This window comes from Pygoscelis adeliae, unplaced genomic scaffold (assembly GCF_000699105.1).
Source record: "Pygoscelis adeliae isolate BGI_AS28 unplaced genomic scaffold, ASM69910v1 Scaffold77, whole genome shotgun sequence".
Taxonomy (NCBI): domain Eukaryota; kingdom Metazoa; phylum Chordata; class Aves; order Sphenisciformes; family Spheniscidae; genus Pygoscelis; species Pygoscelis adeliae.
The window spans coordinates 399,472-422,001 of NW_008825216.1; the positions used below are offsets into that span (position 1 = coordinate 399,472).

At 38.1% G+C, this 22,530-nt stretch overlaps 1 protein-coding gene across 4 annotated transcripts in view; it reads left to right on the forward strand.

Moving 5' to 3' along the window:
- Positions 1–22,530, forward strand: part of RGS7 (regulator of G-protein signaling 7) — a 264,344-nt gene that overhangs the window by 212,668 nt on the left and 29,146 nt on the right. For all 4 annotated transcript variants that reach the window (XM_009329150.1, XM_009329151.1, XM_009329152.1 and 1 more), the window contains 7 exons: positions 5,474–5,548; positions 6,644–6,742; positions 8,265–8,326; positions 9,879–9,989; positions 10,474–10,599; positions 18,378–18,564; positions 21,965–22,054. In XM_009329150.1, the coding sequence (XP_009327425.1) occupies positions 5,474–5,548; positions 6,644–6,742; positions 8,265–8,326; positions 9,879–9,989; positions 10,474–10,599; positions 18,378–18,564; positions 21,965–22,054 (750 nt within the window). The remainder of the gene's footprint in view (positions 1–5,473; positions 5,549–6,643; positions 6,743–8,264; positions 8,327–9,878; positions 9,990–10,473; positions 10,600–18,377; positions 18,565–21,964; positions 22,055–22,530) is intronic.

Genomic DNA, 22,530 nt, shown 5'->3' on the forward strand with positions numbered 1-22,530 from the left:
ATGAATAGTGACTGTTGAGGGTTAGAAGACTCCTTTCCTAGAAAAATGACAGAAATAGCAGCAATGACAGAAATAGCAGAACATTTGACACTCAGGAAATTCCAGTTTTAAGCTTACTGTATTTGTGATAGTCTGCTCTTACAAATAATGTAAAAGACAGCTTTCAATCTCTGCCTTGTCTTTATGTTTGTGTGTCTGACTTTATCTTTTCCAAGTGGAAGCTAAGATTTGCCATGTTTGTATCCTTGTCCATGATTTAAATTTATGGTGTTTAAATTTTGAAAGCCTGGAGATCTTGAAATTTAGTATTTTGCAATTAAACTTAACAAGTTAGCCCATGTTTCAAAACAAATAAAAAGTTCTTATTTCATAGTGTATTGACACTGAAATGCAATGAAATTGTGTAAGGGATGTGAATCAATCTGCCTAAATATTTAGTGCTTTAATGCACCCTGAATTTATGGGTGTGCATATTGAAATGAGGTAATTATTTTAAATAGCACCTATGCGTTTTTAGCTAAAGAGGCTGTGAAATTACATTTCCTTAAATCATCACTAGATTGGTTTGTATGGGTTGAGTACACACCACAGGCTGCCAGAGGGCAGAGGCAGCAGTAAGGAAGCAAATACCAATCTTGTCTTTCCTTTCTGCTGTTCTGGGGAGGGGAAGGCAGGGTGATGAATTTCACACTGCTGTGAATACTTGATTGGAGTGTTCTGTAAGGTGGATTATTTGAATTTCAATCCCTGCAGCTTATGAAGATCATAGGCTGTACCACAGAAATGTAGGCTGAGAGGGACCTCTGGAGGTCCTCTAGTCCAACCTCCCGCTCAAAGCAGTGCTAACTTCTAAGTTGAATAAGATTGTCCAGGCCCTTGGTTACACAAGCTTTGAAAATCACCAAGGATGGTGATTCCGCAGCCTCTCTTAAGCAACTTCTTCCTTTTATGATGAAGAATATTTCTTTATAGCTAACTGGAATTTCCTTTACTGCAATTTCTGACTGTTGCCTCCTGTCCTTTCATGGTGCACCTCTGGAACAGGTCTAGCTCTGCAAGCCCCCTTTGGGCAGCAGAAGACAACAGTTAGCTCTCCCCTTTTGCAAGGAGAAAAAAGTCTGTTCCTCCACTGGACTTTTCTGTTTTGAATATATTTCTTGTGTGGTTTGTGGGGCCCAAAACTGGTCTTGGTATTCCAGATGTATCCTCATGGTGCCGAGTAGAAAGAAATAACCACTTCCTTTGCCTGCTGGCTATGCTATTGCTAATGCAGCTGGGTATGTGGTTTGTCTGCATTGCTGCAAGGACATACTGCTGACTCATGTTCAGCTTCTCCCTCAGATCATTTTCTACAGAGCAGCAGTGCAGACAGACAGTTCCCCGCCTATTGCAATGCATGAGCTTATTCCCTCCCACATACATGGGTGTATTTCTCTCAGATAGAAGAAAACTTCTGGTTATTCTGGCTTAAGTAGATTCACAATTAAATTGCCATATTCCTTAACAATGAAAAAACCATCAAAACTTAAACTGACATCATTATAAACATTAATTTACTTTCTGTTGAGGATCTCACACTTATTAGAATTACAAGTACATCATAGCAAAGAGATTTTTACAGAAAAAGGTGTTTATAGCAATTGAGTTTGGCTATGTAGCCAGGCAATAAAAAGGGCCCTTGGAGTGTGCAACTTTGTACAGCAAACAGACTATAAATATTAGGTATTCTGCACTATTTGGATGGAAACGTTCCATGGCTAAAGCATCCCATTTGATGTAAACAACGACTTCTTCCAAAGAGTTGCTACAGGTGTCAAAAAACTAATTCACTGTTAGCTCTATTACAAGGGCTTAATTAATTAACTCACTGTTGCCACAGTTATCAGGGAAAGATTATGAATATCAAGTGGATTTTTTTAACTAAACAGATGGTTGTTGTTTTCAAATGTTGGCTGTAGCCAGATCCAACAATGTAAGTTCTTGGACCTGGAGTTCTTGGACCTCCTCTCCTTGCAGAGGAGGCTTCCTCCTTTCGCTGTGTTTCTTGGCAGAATCCTATTATGCAGCCTTCTAGACTGCATTTCTGTTTTTTCAGTAGAAAGTTGTGCTGCTTGGAATTCATGCTAATGTGATTATCCAATAATTGAAGTAGGGATTAAAAAATCTTCTGTATGTGGTTATTTATATTATTTATCTGCATCCATTTATCTCAGCAGTGAATTTATCATGACTGGACTGACATGTTCTTTGCTGTAAATTATTACCATGGCATTTGTACTTTGAGATAAGGGTGTGCTAACAGATGGATGAAAAGAAACTAAGTTTCCTTTGAATATGTGACAGTTTTTCAGCCAGCTATTTAAAAACAGATGAGGGCCAAATTCTACCCTGCTTATGATCTTGCTGTATGATAATTTCAACAAGACTTTCCTCTGTGTGTGTGGAGGGGGAACTGTTTTCATACAGAATATTAGTCCTGAAAGAAATAAGCATTCTATTTACACATATAGAAGAGGTTTCAAGTCTTCCAGGAAATCTGTTTGAAAACTATTTACAGTATTAGTATGCAAATTATATACTACACCCTAAACGGGAATCTTGCAACAGAGCACTCTGACAGGCATCTCACTATCTGAACTCTGGTAGTCCAGTTAAAAAAGCAACACAAACAGAAAACACAGCTGGATGTAATTGTATCCAAACACATACTTATTATGTTAATGGGGGCATACGAATAAAATGAAATGTTGTCCAGCAAAGATTTTCCCACAAAGTCTCTGAGTTATTTTAGCAAAATGTTCAAATAATGCAAGCTTTTGTGTTTGTTTTGATTGAAAAGATGTTTGATATTTATTCCTAAAAATTGACAGATGAAGCGTGGCAGCACCAGAGAAACAATAAATCCCATCTCATGTCAAGTATCATTTTAATAAATATTCTTCAGTTGAGAAGAAAACATGAACTGTGGCCCCGATTACATTAGGTACCTTCAGTGATATAATTTAAATGAAATTATGAGAACAGGATTGTATGGTGGTAGCGATATAGGTCTTAAACTCCTATTGTTACCCCAGGTTGTCAGACTAGTGATACACCCTTTACCTGCCTTGCCCTTTGCACTGAAGCTTCCTGACACTTCCCCGCCTGTATCTTCCTGCTGCTGCTCTCCTATCGGCCTCTCTTCAGTCACACCTTGGTCCGGTTTCTGCCCTCACAGCCTCTCGTGACTGCCCGTGCTGAAGTATGCCACAGCAGCTTTACTTCAGTGTGAGAGGTTTTAAACAGTCGAGTGTCAGTAAGAGTCCACTAGATGCTGTAGAAGATGCTGTACTGGGTTGGGTCTTTTTCCAACCAGCAAAAGCTTCACCCTTGTTTCATTCCTAAAAATCTCCCAGAATTTCTTGTGGTGTCCCTCACATCGATCTGCACAGCTCTGGCATGTAAGTTACCTGGGCAAGGTGCTAGATCTGTTCGTACCAATTTACTGCCTGTGGACTTGAAATCTTTGAAAATAAGAGGCTTTGGATGAGGCTTGTGCCCTTTTTTTTTTTTTTTCCTTTTTTTTCCCCCTCTCCAATTTTAGGACATGCTTTTAACAAACCATAACTGAAAACTAAACAAACAGCAGTTTCTGCCTTATGTAGGTGCGCCTGCTATTCAAATGATTGCATTCAAGGGCTGTAGATATTGTTAAAAGCTCGTGTCTTCTTCACTGCCAGTTGCTGCCATAATCTTAAAGTAGATGCATTGTTTTCTTTTTAACTTTATATCTCAGTATACTGCCCTGTGAAATTGCTTTCTTCCTTTAAATTGACCATCATGCAGAATTTTGTATTTTTCAAGCTGTCATTGTCTTTGAGAATTACAAGTTATTCTGAGTTCAAAAACTACCATTTTTGTTCACAAGCACAAAGTGTACCTTCCCAAATCTAGCTCATTAGGCATGTCAGATGCAGTCTTGAGAATATTATCTAAATGCCTATTTTTATTCTTAGTGATGAGGAACTGTTTATACTGCAAATGTAATATGATCAAACACACATTAATGTATTACTTTAAAATAAAAACTTATTTATTAATTTAAAAATCATACTGGATAAAAAAATCAGTCTGTTATTTAAAATATTTTCCAGAGGCAAAGTACCATTGGTCTGTTTAAAGAAATGTATTTGTTTCTTGGCTCTGCCTATATAAGAAATGTTTAAAATTTTTGTCTGTGAAGATTTATAGCCACATCAAGTGTTTTACGTTATGATAAGAAGACAAAGCTTGTACCATTAGTGTGATAATAAGTCCAGCTTAGTTGTCCGGCAAGTAAATTCTACATCTAGCTACTCCCATTAAAAAAACACAACCTACTTTCACTAAAAATCTGCTCCTGCTAGAGAGCAGATTTTGTACTTCCCACTCTCAGTGGCAAATGTAATCCCTCTAAAATCAATAGAGGGAGCATAACCTGAGCATAACCTGAGAGCATAACACTTATTATCAGTTGTTTCTAGCAATTGGGTAAAGAACAGATTTCTGCAGAGAGTTCGTACTTAGAAGGAAGTGTCAAAGGAAGATGAATTAGGAGAAACTAGAGGACTTTTGTCCTTTGGGAAGCTACAGAGTTGTGAGGATGAATCTTTGAAGGCCAAATCAGATGTGTTGAGAGTCATTCTGTTTAGACTGCCAGTCTTCTGGTTAGGCTGCTGAAGCCTGGGTTTGGTTTTTTTCTTTTTTTTTTTTCTGAAGAAACAAATCCCATTTCGGCACATTTTTTTTTAATCTTTTTTAAAAAAAGATCATCTTTAAAAAAGTGACCCAAAACCAGATGCTCCTGAAGGGAGCCTGGGGTTCACAGCTGAGGTGGCTATTGCACAATTCTATTTATTTCGTCTCATTAGGTCAACCATGCTTCTTAGAGGGAAAGCTAGAATGCACATTGTATGGCTTCCTTGGTAAAACCAAAGCAGAAACATGTGATTTGTTTCTGTTATCTTGATAATTTATTTTATTTCAAATTCACGATGTCATGAGGTCTAAGCATGTCATCTTCAGTGTCCCACTCCAAAATTCCCAAATACTGTCAATAGCAATTTAATTTGAATTAGTACCTGTCTGTGCTACAAGTGTGTCTTATAATATGCATTTGGGTATTTTCCCTTCTCTGTACATTGCTTTCAATACTTTCAGCATAAAGATACAGATTAAAACTTCTCCTAAAAACCATCATAGGGTCCAGCAAACAACACTGAAGAGCAAAAGAATCTCTCTTACAATAAACCAGACAAAATGGTACTCGAGATGCTTCCTTAGACTCTGTTATTTAGGTTTTAGGGACTATTGCAGAAGGGCATCAAGTTATTATATGCCTCTAGTTATTTATTTTCTTAGCCTTACAAACTGAAGAGGAGTATCTCAATGAAAATAGTATGGAGTTCCTTCACAGGTTTTATCCTTGTGCTTTCCTTTCTTTTCCTTTTAATAGCCTGGATGTGTAAACACTACTGAAGTGGATATAAAAAAATCTTCAAGAATGAGAAATCCACATAAAACAAGAAAGGTAAGTACTGTTAATATATCAAAAGCAGGAGGGGGAGGTAATTTATAGCATGAAGTTCCATAGTTTCTTAAAACTATTTTTTCTTACAGCTGCAAAGAACAAATACTTGAATGTATGTTATTATTTCATAAGCTCTTAAATGAATTAGTATTAACAAATTTGCTAATACTAAGTAAATGCTATCACATAAGAAAGGCTTTGGAGAAATACACAGAGAATATGAAAATAAAATTCATTTTTGCGTGCTTTATTCATGTTGTTTAGTAGATTGAATAAAGCATGTTAAAATGTTTCTGTCAGTAATTAAGGAAAAATAAATTAAAAATGCAGTGCAAACTATAACAGCGGTTCTTCTTGTGCTGGTATTAATGAAAAGGGTGTCTCTAGTTTACAATTATGCCCCAAACGGATGACCAGAAATTGTGGCAGAAATTAGCTTCATCTAAATTAGGATTTAGACATGAACAGGGTAAATTCTCTAGGGATGTATAGATGGATTGGAACAACACTTTCTTTCAAATCCTTTGTATCATAATAACGTAGATTGACTCCAGCTTTAAAATACTCCCTTTGAGGTATATTTCCATGTCAACCCTTGGAAAAATATGTTTTAAAAAGGAAGGTGGATTTAGAGAAAGTTTTAGCTTAGCTTATTTATGGTAGTGAAAGGTCCAGATTAGTGTAATTTACAAAGCAGTAATTGCAAATTTGGGAGTCATCCAAATAATCCATTGTGATAGTCTATATTTCAGGATACTATTTCTTCTTTTCCTACCGGTCATCTCCACTTACTGTAATAGCTGCCTTTCAGTGTCATCCCCCATGTTTACTATGCTGTTAATATAGAGACATAATAAAAGTAGATCCTGTGTTCTATGGCATTATGAAATTATGGGGCTTTGGGAGTCTTTATTTCACACCGTGGTATAGAAGCACAATTTTATCTGAGTGCACGGCTTATTTGCAGTTTCTTTAAAAAAAGATGATCTTGGCTAACTTCTTGAGCACACTGTACTAAAACATCACAGCTACTATGGGTACATGTAGAAAGCATTGTCTGAAAGCAACTATCATTGTTCCATATTTTTTGCGTAGTCTGTCTACGGCTTACAAAATGACATTCGAAGTCACAGCCCTACCCACACACCAGTACCAGAGACTAAGCCACCCACCGAAGATGAACTACACCAAGAGGTTTGAAAAATAAGTACAAACGTACTTTTAAATGAACTTTTTAGGAAAGTAGGTATTAAACCAAAAATTATTGTAACTGGGAAGTATGTTCAGAACAGACCTAGCAAACATTTAGTGAACCTTTTCCTTGTTTCAGGATATACGGATTTAGGTATGTAACTTCTATTAAAACTAATGAGGCAAAACCTGACATTTTTTGTGTTGTGCATTACATAGTTAAAGGCAGTTAGCAGCAGGCCAGTTACTGGGTTCTTTGCATAGGTAAGCCCATTAGCTCCTTTAGCAGTAGACACCTCACTCTTCCTTTCAACACTGATGCGAGGTTTTGGGGTACACTTACCTCTCCGTGTATGCACATATGGGTTCACTCACTTATCTACTTCACAGAATCATACAATCATTAAGGTTGGAAAAGACCTCTAAGATCAATGAGTCCAACCGTCAACCCAACACCACCATGCCCACTAAACCATGTCCCTAAGTGCCGCATCTACACAGCTTTTAAATACTTCCAGGGATGGTGACTCAACCACTTCCCTGGGCAGCCTGTTCCAATGTTTAACTACTCTTTCAGTAAAGAAATTTTTCCTTACATCCAATCTAAACCTCCCCTGGCACAACTTGAGGCCATTTCCTCTCGTCCTATCGCCAGTTACTTGGGAGAAGAGACCAACACCCACCTCGCTACAACCTCCTTTCAGGTAGTTGTAGAGCACAATGAGGTCTCCCCTCAGCCTCCTTTTCTCCAGGCTAAACAACCCCAGTTCCCTCAGCTGCACCTCATAACACTTGTGCTTTAGACCCCTCACCAGCCTCGTTGCCCTTCTCTGGACACGCTCTAACACCTCAACGTCCTTCTTGTAGTGAGGGGCCCAAAACTGAACACAGTATTCGAGGTGCGGCCTCACCAGTGCCGAGTACAGAGGGATGATCACTTCCCTACTCCTGCTGGCCACACTAGTTCTGATACAGGCCAGGATGCCATTGGCCATCTGGGCACACTGCCGGCTCATGTTCAGCCTGCTGTTGACCAGCACCCCCAGGTCCTTTTCTGCTGGGCAGCTTTCCAGCCACTCTTCCCCAAGCCTGTAGCGTTGCATGGGGTTGTTGTGGCCGAAGTGCAGGACCCAGCACTTAGCCTTGTTCTGTTCTTGTTCTTGTACTGTTCATGCTTCATTAATCTTTCCTGAGGTGTTAGAATTGGGAGAAGGCAAATGTCTGAAGAATTAGTAGTTCTCTTCAAAAATCTAAAAAAAAAGGCTAATTGGATTTCTCTTGAGGAATCTTTAGGGAAAATGTTATACTGGGTCCTTTTTTTGTCTCTGTGTGATCTTTTCTCTTTGACAAAAAATTCCATTTATTTTAGAACTACACTGGTGAAATGTTGTTTTAACTCAGATATATTTCTCTTCTGTGCCCTAGGATAAATTAAGGTTAAATTACAGCCCTAATAAAAAAAAGTTACGGAAATAGAATCAAGCAATGAATTACTCATAACACTCTTTGCCTTCCTTTCTTGCAGATTAAGCACTGGCAAATGCAATTAGACAGACATAGATTAAAAATGTCAAAAGTTGCAGAGAGGTAAGTATATTGTCACATCTGCTGGTTTTTCAATTAGACTGATAACTATTGGGAAAATGTCAGCATGAAATAGCTTCAAAGAAAGAGAGACAAGGGAACTCGGGTGTCATAGAAATAACTGATGAGAGTTTACTTTAAGTGGGAGGTATGAAGTTCTTTGGTAAAAGATGGCCCAGATATTCCATGATACATTTCTGATAAACCCAAGAGTCACTGAAAGAGCCTCTGACCAAGTGGTCACAAGTTTCACCTTGTATTGGCAGGGAGGCTAAATAGAAATAGGTCTGGGGTTACTGTTTTGATATTTCAAAAGGGCAATCATTGACAAAGCAAGGGAACTGATCGGCAGAGCTGGCTGGGTGAGGAGCTCGGTGCTTGAACAAAGTGGGTCTGTGCCTACTTTGGGTCAAAGGTTGTACCACTAGTAGGAGTCTTTCTCTGAATAAGACTAAAATTTGTCAGGAAGGGGCTAGAAAGCAAATAAAATTAGGGGCTAGAAAGCAAATAAAATTAAAAGACCCTTGGAAAGACTACAGCTTAGGTAGAGAAGAGGTAGAGAAAAGGAATGCTCTATCTTACACATCAAATACAGAGAGAGTGAAAATTGCAGAAAATTTAGCTGCATAAGACTTAGTAAAGGAAATTAAACCAAATACAAATGGTTCTTCATCCTCTCATATACATTTGTGCATGTGTGTCTACTTATATATGTGTATGTATGCATACACATACAAACACATATAAACATATATTTATAAAGAGAACAGGTTAAGAATTTTTGTTTGCTGAACAGTAAAAATGGAATACAGACTAAATATTATATAAATAGGAATGAAAAGAAAGAGTATTTATTCTCACTTATCAATAATTTTTCAATAAATATGAGGCAAAAGGAAACATAGAAAGCGGGAATAAGGGCATGGGAGATGTAAATTACCAGAATACAAGCAAAGTTTTTAGTGTGTTCAGCTGAGTCAGACCGATTCATGAATACCGAAGAATTTGGAAAAAAAAAAAGGTTTTTTTTGGAAAGCAATAAACTTGGGAGTAGTGCCATTTGCTTAGGAAAGAAGAAAATTATTAACTGTATTTAAAAGAGGAAAAAAGAAGTCCCAGCAGCTGCAGGGCCAATAAATATGACCTGAATAGCATGCAGTGTTTTAAAACTGATTTTAAAGGAACTGATAATTAAAACTGTAGGGGTATAAAACATGTTTCTTTATGAAGCAAATGTGCATGGAAGAGGTTGCTTGATTTAATTTATTAGTGCCTAAAGGAGTCCTAAAAGGAGCTACGTGGAAGTATGAGGGGGGGTTGTAGTTTATTTTATTTCAGCTCTTGATAAGACCTGAGCCACGCCTCCTTCTTCAAGGGTCCACTTTTAAAAGGCTTGAGCAAACCTATTTTAGCCTGAGCTTGTAGCTGACTTCTGAATGTGTGCACACCCGGTTACCATGGTTCAGTTGATGCAAGGTAACTTGTTAACTGGGGTAACCTGATCAGGTTTCCTCACCTCCTGACATGGCAATGTTTGATGCTTTTGTTTTCCTAGTCTATTAGCTTATACAGAGCAGTATTTGGAATATGATCCTTTTCTTGTGCCCCCTGATCCCTCAAACCCTTGGATATCAGATGACACCACTTTCTGGGAACTGGAGGCAAGGTATATGATTTTATTTCTTCTACTGGGGTAAGGGGGTATAACAGGCTTTTCTTGAAAAGTGAAGATTTCAGCCAGAGGTATTGCAGGAAAATGCTGAGGCAGAAAGGCAATGCAGTATCCTTTTGGTCTTTCCAGCTTTACAGTTTCATAAGATGGGAAGAGCTATGGATTAATAAATCTATGTAAAAAGTTACAGTAACCAGTTTCCAGGGTTCCAGTGTGGGGAAAAAAGACACCTTTTAAAATCTGGTAACGTTTCCTAGTTGGAAATCCTTATTCTTCTGTGTAAATGCATGCGTATTACCTCCATCCTGTGTAAGTATTAACAGCCTGGTTGCTCATCTCTGAACATTGCATAGATAGGAGCAATCTGGAAGGTGAGAAATCTGTGGTTGAACTTTAGGGCATAGTCTGAATTATGAACACAGAGTATTAGAATACTGACTATTGCTGATTCTAAGTTCTGTTGTTTTTCCTTCTGTAGCAAAGAGCCAGGACAGCAGAGGGTGAAACGATGGGGATTTGGCATGGATGAAGCTTTGAAAGACCCTGTGGGAAGAGAGCAGTTTCTCAAATTCCTGGAGTCAGAATTCAGTTCAGAAAATTTAAGGTAAATGAGAGGGACTTTATTTTTTAATATCTTGTAAGATACATTGGGGGTGGTTTTTTGTCTGATAAATTTCTTTTCATTTTTTGACCCCTTCAAAAATTTTCCTGTGTCTTACCTTTCAGAATCCATTCATGCAGATTGCGGCCTGCTCCCATATTCAGGCTGAGGGAAAGATTGATATAGTTAGCAGAGACTCACATGAAGCATATTTTCTCATTCATATCCAACTTTTGGTCAAAATACCCATGTAAGAGCTTTTCTCTCAGCTCATTTTATTAAACAGGTTTAAAACATTGACCATTCAAAGCCTGTTCAGTATCTTTTATTAAGACCAATATTATGAGAACAGTAAAATTAAAAAAGAGAATTTGTTAAAAAATAAATAAAGGATTTAAAAGTAAAATTCACAGACTTTCACTGTTGGTCAGGTTTCTGGGGATCATTTGTCTTTCAAAAATCTCCAGTAAGATTCTAGTACTTGTGGATCTGACACAACAGAAGTAGTGAACAGCTAGCTCTCAAATTCCTTACTAATTGCAAAATGGAAAAACGCTGCTAGTGTATGAAGCTTAAATAAAATTCAAAGAAAAAGTATACAGAATTACTTTTAAGTGAGGGAGAACAATTATTTGATTTTAAAAAATGATAGTCCATCCATTGGCTAATAGCATGTTTTGTTGTCGCTGTTCTAAGGAAGTCCATTTCGGTAAGAATTATTTCAGAGGGATTGATAAAAGCTTTTCTATAGATAAGTCAAACTATACATAATACAAAATCATGTACAACATATTTTTCTCTTTATTCCACCTTTTTGTCAGATGTCATCTATGTCACTTCGCATTCACCAATAGCATAAGGTGTATAAAATCCTATTCTAAAACTCATTAAAATCCTAAACTACATTTTTTCCTATGCCAGTTATCACTCCAAAGTGGTGCAGCATAGCCATTCATACTAGAGTTACATTTATGTAGTATCTTACAAGAGGCATTTAGTATTTTGTGATGTTGATTCACAAATGCTGAGTAATTGCACAGACCTTGTTAATTTTGTCAGCAGAATAATTGGAGACGGACTTCTCTAAGTTGCTGACCGTGTTCATATTGAAACATTGAATTTTGCATCACAAATGTATATTAGATACTCTAGACCTTATAATATTTTCCAACTGATTTGTGTTTGCCTTTACCCCCATGGAAATATGGACTGACCTGTATGTGTATGTTGATAACTTCATTAGTGACAGACACAATTTTTTTTTTAATTAAAAAATCCAAGTGATAAAATGAAATTTTCAAAATCAGAATAATACCAAGAAAAGGAAAGGTAATTTTTTTATTTAAAGGGCATCCTGGTAATTCCTTATGCAGAGCAACTCTTCAAACATGAACCTATCTAGCCCAGTGTGTGCTGCAGTTTCTATACTTTTCTGTGATTAATTTGTCTCTCTGCCAACTAGACTGTTACCCGCATAATCTCTAGCTCTTTCTTCTAATCCTATTTACAAGACTAACCACAGGCAAACTGCAAGTGACTGATCCAGAGAAATTTCCTAGAGAAATTTGTTCAGAGCTGATTCCTTGACGTGCCATCTTCTGTCTCTCTCTAGATTCTTACATTGGCATTATAAAATAGAATATCTGAGCAATGGTGAATATGAGCTTAAAGGCTGTCCCTGGGAAGGATCAGGCAAGGGATCAAACTTGCACTGAAAAGGTGCTTTCTGTGACAGTTAACTGAAGGAAAACTGTCTCACAAGCTCAGAATTATGTTTACGAATTCTCAAACTGTGGGGAAATCAATCCACGGTTAGGCTCACACAGTAAAGTCGGGTGAGAAAGCATGAATTTGTAAAGCTTATTGTGTGTGAATCAAGATGTTATAGATCTCAGTAATAGAAATGAAAAGTTTGATGGTTTCAAGCATTACTGCTGAATAAACCTTAAATTTAAAGACCACCAATTCTTTGCTCACCTCTTAACCCCACTGGGGCAATTTAGTTGTTTGGGGTGCATTTTTTTTATTTGACAGCCACCTTGAGGAAAAGATTTGTTTCCGTCCACATCTTCCCACTGCAACAAAGTCAACTCAAGTCAGTAGCTGGTTCTTGTCCTTTTACAGATCTAATCATGATAAAATTTACAACAAACACTATCAAACCTACAGTGGGATAGACAGCTGGGACCCTGGATCCAAGCTACCAAGTGCAGTGCACAGGATACAGCAGGGGACTGCAGACACTACAGAGAGAGTCAGTATTAGTTGATTAGAAGTCTTATACCTCACTTTGGTGAAAGAAATGCCAAAAATGTGAAATTATAAGTAAGTCTACCAGATACACCGTTTCTATTCAAGCACGATTATCTTATGTGGCTATAAGTCCCAGTGTTACTGTTTCATTAACTTGGACTGAGTGTCTAAGCTGGCTGAGAATCTCATTCTTAGTGGATTTAGATCCTGTTTTAAGAAACAGAACAGGGATGAAAAAACTTGAGCCATGAGTTAAAACTAAGAACTCCGCAATGATTAGGAATGCAAGCAGGTTTCACCTTCTTACTCTGTATCTGTGCTTTTTTTCTTTGCCTGTAAATTGGGATTAATAGTATTTCACTCTCTAAAGGGGTGTTGTAAAGCATAGCAAAGGAATAAAACTGTTTAAGCAGTTCTGTCAGTGCGGTAGCTTCATTACAGTGTGATTGCAGTTTGCTAACACCCAGGTTGGATTCTGCATTCACCTAACGCAGGCTATGACTTGTAATCTCTTGTTACCATGCAGTTTTTTTGGAGGGATCGCTTTGCATGCTGCTCACTACACAGAACAAATAGCTAAAGTAACATATGATTTGGATAATAGATTTATAAAATTCCCACTGCCTATTACAAAAATGGTGACCATTGTTTAAAATTCACAAGACTTAAGTTTGAGCATGATCCAATACTACTGAGCTTGGTCACAAGGCTGTCCAAGCACTGAAAAAGGGCTTTTCAAAGAGAGTGAGATAGTGAAATGAATCTTACTGCAATGTGGCACCTGGAGACCTAATTTCTTTCATCCCTGTAGAAAATCCCCATTCCTCTCCATATCCTTCCTTTGTCAGTAGTGCTGCAGGATTCTTTGGAAAGTTAATATTTGTATGCTGACTGTACATTTGCTCCCAAGTGGTTGTTTTGTAGGAATTGTAGCCTGTAAAGATCTAAATGGTTTCAGGCCTGCCAATCTGAAAGCCTGTCCAAGTCATTATGCAGTATTGCAGTAGGTGTGATCTCCAAGGCAGTGCTAAGACTGCAAAAGCCTCCTAGGTTAGTGAAGGGAAAAGTGGTGACAGGATATCTTCCGTGATGCACGGAAGGAAAAGCCACGGGACCCCTTGCCCCTTCCTTTGATCCTCATTTATTAGCTTCCATAATGTGTGAGTAAATAGGGAAAAGGGGCTCTGAGTTCTGGTTGTCCAGAAAAAGAAGGGAGGGATTGAGGAGTTAGCTAGATTCAGATGTTCTCCCTGATAAATTTTCTCTGACCATCCCGCTGCAAGTTGAGATTTTGTGAGGTGTTTATTTTGGACTCATCCATGTAAGTTGTTGTAGAAATGTTCTGTACTGGAAATAGGGGCTTCAATTATGTCCTGTAGAAAAAATAAATAAAACCCCACATATAGACTGCTAAAAATTTGCAGTGTTGCCTACAAACTGTTTCAGTCATAGTGCTTAATTTTATGATTAACTTACTTCAGTGGTTCTGGTTATTCTTTTAATAACACTGTGACAGTGCTTTTACTAGAGAAGAGGGAGCAAGGTGCAAGAGGTTAAGTTTTCTTTTTAATCCAGCCTGTTTCGCTTTCACTTTTTTGCTCTTTATTACTGATCACCACTTTTGATGACTTTAAATGCAAGACATTTCTGTCTTCACTGATGGTGGAGGAGGGAGTTCTGCATGTTACAAAGTATGAAGATTGATTACCTGTCCTTGATGTCTGTCCTGCAAGTCTGAACAGCAGTGTTGGTAATGATGGTTTCCCACACAGTGTGGGCAGTGATAATGTTTATCCTTCACACTGTTGATTATGAGACCCTGTTTTGGGTGCTAATAACTTGACCAAAATTTAATCCTCAAGGCTGAAATTGCCTGTGCTTTATTTCTCATTCAGACTCAAGTTAAACTCCAGGTCCCAGCAATGTTGCCATTTCTGCAGATTAGGTGAGAAGGAATTAGAAGATTTAATGGTTTCCTCTATCTTTTTCTTGAGGACCTTCAGCACTACTATGCCTTGAAGTTGTACTTGGCAAGAAGGTGGACTCTAGGAATCGGAGAGTAGTCTCTCCTGCCCCTAGAAAAATGTTAGCTGATTTTCTCCATAGAGTTTGTTAAGGTTTTTGTTTGCTTTTGCTGAAAAAGCTGAAAGGTCTGTCCTCTGACCTGTTGTGTCATATGCACTGGGTGCAAAGCCCACGTAATTCCCACTTCACTGTCTCCACACTCTGCCTAAACCTCGCACATTTTGTGGAGAATCACTGCAGCCTTTCTCTCACTCTGTGTTCCTATGTGCTAAATTTAACTGATTAGCTTGATCTGGGATCTGCTGATGGCTGCATCTGACATTTAGGTCAGTTAATGGGACAGAAGCCATGTTGCAGCTGTGCTATTTTTCTGGCAAGGCCACCCTTACTTTGAAAGTAATCCAGCTGGAGGACATAATCCCCAGATGTCTTCCAGCATGTGTCTTATCATGTCATGTGGCTGGATGTATGACGATCATATGCTATACACTCACTCAGCTGTACATCTGGTGTGTGACCCAGCATGTGGTAGCCCAAATGCTGGGACAGAAGACAGCAGTGAGGTTTACACCCAGCTACTCAGGTCTCTGTTCAAACGCACTGAGCATCTTCTAGAGAGGGTCCCCATGGCAAAAGCAAACCTCCACCAACAGGAGATACAGAGTTTCATCCAAGGGCAGAGAGACTGAGCTCTAGTTCCTTCCACTAAGTAGCACTAAGTCTGTGTATATTATTGTCCAGAAAATGCAGTTGGGTTCCCCCTCTCCCCTCTCCTGCCCTCACATGTTTTTACTGTTGCACACTGCGTGCTGTTGGCTACAGGAGACTTCTCTTGTTCTGGTCACTGCTCATGAGGTAGAGAGCTGTAAAAGGGGACAGGGAGCTCTTTTGATTTGAGGCCCTGTGCTGAGGTCTTGCAGACTCCATTTCAACTGCATCTGTGCTAGTGGTTGCCATGGGATATTTGGAAAAGTTATTTTTGAAAATACAAGAGGCATTTTTGGCATTTCCTAACTTTGCATATTTGACTTTAACTCTCTGTGGGAGGAGGGCAGGCGTTTTTTCTTGAAAGATCAGTAAGTATTAAAATGTTAAAATATGTGTTGGCTGTGAAGTAAGCACCCTAGACATAACATACTGCACAAATCAGCATTTTCTTCCTGCTTTTACAGATGTTTCTATATTTAGAACCTCACATTTTCAAAAGGGTTTTGAATGCTAATGTTAGAAGGGTAAAATAAAATTAATCTATCAAAGAGCTGGTGTTCAGCCTGTAAGGATGTGTCTGTACAACCTGCCTATTCTATGCTAGAAGCTGAATGTTTCCTCAAAGAAGTTAAATTTATCTCCCATCTATTTCCCCATAATTGAGTATAACCTACTATATGGAAACAGTTTACTTGCAAAAGAAAATAGCTTCCTAAGGCATGTTTGTGGTCCAGAAGTATTGGCAGTGATATAATGGAACAAAAAAGAATGTGACAGCTTTCAGCTAGATCCTCAGGAGGTCTGCAGGGTGATAGAAAATGTGTGTTTACAAAGAACATCCTCCCTTTCCATTTTTCTATTCCTTACCTGACTTCGATACACATGAGTAATCAGTCAGTCCCAGAAGATGCATTTGAAGGGGTTAGCGCTGCAGGATATACACTTTTAAATGCAAATATCGAAAGCAGCTTAAGGAAACCAAAGTAGGTTGCCCAAATTTGACGGAGTGAACTGAATTAGAGTTCGTGAGCTGTGCAGTTTTTAAACTTGAGTTATGAGGCTATTCTTACTGCATTGCATCAGATTCTCAGGATACGTCCCCAGGCTCTGTGCAGATCTATGTTCAATTCACATTGCAGTTCATAGAGATAAGTGATGCTACCCAGAATTTTTGAAACTGAAGTTCTGTTGGCACAGAATCCCTTTGTGACCTTGGAGAAACCACTGTACATTATTATGTTATTAATACATTTGCAAAACTGGGACAATATTACTTCCCTGTCTCTTGGAGAATCTTAAGGCATCAATAGACAGGAAGATTGTGCTTAGATACCACAGAAATTGAAGGGTGTGGAAATACCTAAAATAGTCATCTCAGTAGAGTGAAGCTGACCATAATGGCTCGTGAACAATGAGCAGGAGCTCCTTCCATCTGTGCTACAAAGGAGTTTTGAAACAGGACTATGAAGGACTAATTGCTTCCTGGAAGGTAAATCATCTCAAGTGAAGAATGTCTTATAGGGGCAATACTGTAAGGTTTTCTCTACTATGTCTTACTATCCTCTCTTAAGAGTTGTTGCAATAACTATATTAGAATTTGGATTGACGGTGGTATCATTTTGCTTTCTTGGGGGGTCTGAGTACAGTTCGACTGTTCCTCTCCCCTGTCCCATCCCTGTTTAACTAAGCTAAGAGAGCTCAGTTTGATCTCACAGTGTAAGCAGGGTGGAACCACATTTTAAAGGTGCACCCAAATTATTTGTCAGCCTTGTAAAATCCAACTTATTTCACAGTTAACTCACTTCAAGGTTCAGCTTATCTGTTTTATAGGATCGGCTGTGTCAAAACACTAATGAAAAGTTGTGATGGTATATATTGCATATTTAACAAAGTCAAACTTTAGTTGAGCTCTCGAGGTGGGGGAGAGGGGAACTAAGTGGTCTGCACCATGTCTAAGCATGGGATCCTAGGTGAATTTAGAATTATTTTGTGCAGTGAGAGAGTCTGAACACCCATAGAAGAAATAATGATAAAACAATCATAATAGCAAATGAAAAGTGATTCTCAAAGCTTATGGCTAGCCAGCTGTGATCACAAAGTGCTCAAGACCTTTTTAGTGATCCTGCCCCAGACTGAGTGAGAAGGATACAATGAACTGGCCTGCACCGTATGTGGCTGCCTGATGTCGGTTTGCTCAGCAGCAGAAAAGAAGAGAAAATGGGTACTTCCATTCAGCATTTTAGTAAAAATATGCATAGAAATGCAATGCTGAAGAAAGAAATTAAATTATAGCAAGCAAAACAATGCTTTTTCCAGTTTATACATGATTCATGGAGTAACAGTAACAAAATTACAGTTACACAGTTTATAGTTTAGCAGAGAGATTCATGTAGATAGCAAGAACATAAGTTCTTCTTAGCTTTTGAAGGAATGTCAAAAATCAATAGGTTTATAAGCAATATAAGCCCTTGTGGTTCAGGTGAAATGAAATCTCAGTTTAATTCCAGTTAAATGGAAACCTTCCCATAAGCAAGTTATCCATACATAAGTAATGAAGGATTTCCCACCCATCTCATGAAAAGGCTTGTAATAATTGCTTCTTAAGGTGGATTGATTGCCTGAGACAGTATACCAGAATGCTGATCCCAACATAAAATCACAGATTTTTCTTATTTTAGCATGTTTTAGATGAAATTTTCAGTTACTTCATTTTTTTAAAAAGCAAAGAAGGGTGTGAGCACTTCATTAATGATTGTACTGAAGTGGAAGTCAAGATGCTATATTGTGTACCATAGGTTCTGGTTAGCAGTAGAAGACCTGAAGAAGAGGCCTATCCGTGAAGTTCCTGCTCGCGTCCAAGAAATCTGGCAAGAATTTCTTGCTCCAGGTGCAGCCAGCGCTATCAATCTAGATTCAAAAAGTTATGACAAAACCACGCAGAATGTAAAGGACCCTGGAAGATACACGTTTGAAGATGCTCAGGTCAGTTTGCAATCCTGCTTAGGGACATTTGAAATAGAATATTGGCTAGTGAAATCCATATACATAAAATAAGACATATTTGGGAATTAAATGGTAATGCTCTGTTTCCTAAAATGCCATTTTGGCAATGCAAATGGGTAGCATTCATTCTTTCATGAGGCCTGTGAATCACTAAAGCTCTGCATGAAACTTCTGTGCCTGGTATAGAGCCTTCAAGTGGGCTTCAATTAGAGCAAAGCATATAGTGCAGTGAAAATTATATTTTCATCTTCCTGTTTTCTTAATTTTCCTATTCAGTTACATTAAGAGAAAAGCTTCCCACACACACACATTGATTTCTAGTTCTCAAGATCTGTCTCTGAAAGACTTCCCTTGATACAGGCTCAATGTCTGTTCTCTCAATGCATGTCCAAAAGTGTTGTTATCATTTATAGGAGTTATAGGTTCCCCTCATGAAAAGAATATGACCCATGTGAGAAATAACATTTTGTAACAGCTTGTGCAGAAGTATCATATTTCACAGATGTTGTATATTCTACACCTTATTAAACTACTATCTACAGAACATTGGGCAAAGATCTGTACTTCAATAACCAGTATTACAGCTGTAAAGAACAGCGTGTAAATGTCTTATCTGGCTTTTGGGGGTCTGATTTAGTCACGATTTGAATACCATCGTCAAAAGATACTTTTGACCAGAGCTAGATTTGTGAAAACACTTATATTTTTGAGATTGGAAGTAAAAGTTAAAAAAAACAAAACGGTAAAATACAAATCTCAGTTTTCCTCAGAAGGAAAAACAAGTACTTCTGTATTAAATGCGACACTTCATGTGACTTATAATTTAATATTCCATCTTTGCAGAATTCTGAGAAAAGCAATAGAAAATAATTAAAGTCACAGTAAAAGTAGTGGAACCGGTACCATCCTCCCTTTTTCATCAGCAGCCCAGTGATGAAAATTAATTATTAATGCAAAGTGAAATGGTGTCAAAAGGAGAGATTGAGATCACATCCCTGCAGAATTTCCTACAGCTTGATTATTAGGTCATCATCCTGGGAGTCAGGAGATGCTGCTGCAAGTCCCACAAAGGAGAGAAGGGAATTGAATCGGGGCTTTCTACTTTTTGGGAACGTACCTCTGCCCTAAAAAGGAGGGGGAATAAATAACTCTACCGCCTTTTCATTTTGCTATTATGAGAATAGCAACCTATGATGCAACAATAAACTTTTCATTAGACGCTATATCATACCCACTGTTTTGAAGTACTCTGCATTAAGCTAACCACACAGTTTTTGCTTGCATCTGCTGACCCCCTGGAGATTTAGGAATGCAGTGTATAGCAAAGGCGTAAATTACACAAATAAACAAATCTAGCAAGATTAAAGATTTTAAAAAATTATGTCGTTGCAGTTGAGTCAGTAATTCCTTACAAGTAAGGAACTGGAATTTTAATTCCAATTAAATTCTTTACCAGTATCCAATATTTTTTTGTAAAAATAGGTATAAAATTTCAACACCATTTTACTTCCAGATCTCTCTTCTCTTCCCCCCCCCCCCCCCCCCCCGTACAGTGGGTTGTATGAGGGGAAGAGGAGGGAGAATCTGCTCTGACAAAGGAATTTCTAAAACTCATCTTAAGCTTTTCCTGTGCAAAAAGCATAATCAGTCAAGAGTGGGCAAAAGTTCATGCTAACACAAACAAGATGCTGAACTTGGATGCAGAATGTTGCATGTGACAGCAGTCTTTTCAACACATGCACACAAACAGTGAATCAGCAGTTTACAGGGCGCCCCACCTGAAGTGGCAGGGTTTTGACAGGAGTAGGGCTCTGCCTCTGGAACAGGCTCTTTATGGCCTGCCGGTTGGGAAAGAGACCGCTTGCAAGTCATTCCGGCAGTTGGCAGGCCATCTAATTGTGGTTAAAAATGCTTTGAAAAGCATTTCTGGACTTGAAAGATGGCACCACGGAACCCCATGTCAAATGAGAGCGATACATAAGTAAAAATAGACTGATTGTGCTAAATAACATCCAGCCTCAATTCCTGACTAATCTGTATATTAACAATACTAATACAGCCTAATTTATTCTTGCTTTTACAGGGTTGTTTTTTGCACAGAAATAACATTTTAATGCTCCTCACCATTGATATGTATAACAGGAGGAGAGTCCTTTCTGCTCTCTGTTGACTGCATTGGCTGCTTTCGTAGAAACTGAGTGGAATAAAAACTCCCCAAATGAACCAGCCTAAGTTCTGAATATACACCAGAATTTCTCTGCTTAGTGCAAGAAATACAATGAAAGGCACTTCGAATCATTCTCTAGAGTTTTTAACAAAACAAAAAATAAAAATCAGCTTTAATTTTACCTTGCCATACTTTTCAAGCAAGGTGGGTTTTTTTTTCTATTCACTAATTTTATGCAGCACCAAGCTGACAAACAGTATTTACTTTACAGTTTGTTTGCTGTTTCCTGATTGCTGTGCTACAAGTTTCCTATATTAAAGGTGGGATTTGAGTAAAAAATAAAACAAAAATAGCTAACACAATTCAGTGGATTTTTAAAAATTTTTTTTTGTGAGAGTATTTCTTATTGTGATTTCTTTTTCTACAAATCCCTTTCCTAACATTATAACTAGAACCAGAATTATAAAGTGTCCTACATCATAGATTTTCAGGTTTTCATATTTTACAGAAATGAGAATGCTCCAAAAAGAAAAGCTCTGTAAACTGCCTGTGTCATTTGTTTTCTGAATAAGGGTTTCCAAATTTTCATATGCCTCTGAAGAATAAATATCTTGGAAATTAGATTAGCCTGGAACTGTTTTTCAATTTCCATATGTATTTTTCTTTTTATATTGTCAGCTGGATAGCGGAATAAACATCTGTCAAGGGATGTTTTCAAGAGTAGCCAGGGGATATCCTTCCTAACTTAAGCACTCATTTGTAGTGCTGAATTAGAAACCTAGTACCTTTTTCCAGCCTATGAAGTCAGAGAAACATCTCCAGAAACATTCAGAAAATCTGATGAGGAAGGATCCACAACTCCTGATTTAGTCACTTACCTAAACTGACTAATGTAAGGGAGGTTTGAAACTGGGCCTTGAGCTAGGACTCAGTTGTAAATTCTTAGAAAAATAATTCCATAGTGGAAATAGGGACTATAAATTAAAGAAAGTGTGTTGTGTTCTTTATACATAACAAATAGGTGGGATTTCTGCTTTAAGAGTAGAGAGCAACTCAGCCTTAGCTTCAGAACTGCGACCTACTACTACCTATAAGACTTCCTACTCAAAACAGTGCTAGCTGGTATACATTCCACAACTGAAACATACAACTGCCTCCCATTTTACTTATGTCTTCTTTTATGGGAGTAACAGCTCCTTCTTTTCCTTTCAGGAGCACATTTACAAACTGATGAAAAGTGATTCTTATCCTCGTTTTATACGATCCAGTGCCTACCAGGAGCTGCTACAGGCCAAGAAAAAGGTATTGGTCCATCTTGCCTTTGTCTTGCCACTGTGCAAAGCGGTGGTTATGTTTGCAACAATACTCAGTCTTCTCTCCCCTGTGCCAGTGCAACTGGATATCTGGTAGGTGACCAGCTTGGCGTGTTTGGAGGGTCACATACACACAGGAGTTCAACATACATATATGTGTATATATCCTGCATGCGGGCATGTTTCAATAAGTTAACCTAGCAAAACTTATTTTTATTTTTACATCCCATATTGTACTGTTTTCTCTGTTATGAAGCACCTTAAATTGCAAAGTGCTTTACAAATACATTAAAAAAATAAAATAAAATCCCAGAAGAATAGTCTTTCATGTTTGCAAGTTTGCTTATGTAATAGTTGTTGTTCTCTTTATTCCACCTATAAAAGCTACAGAATGTGTTTAGAAACAATCATCTTATCGTACGAATAACTTCTAATTTCAACTATAAATATAGGGGCTTCCTAATT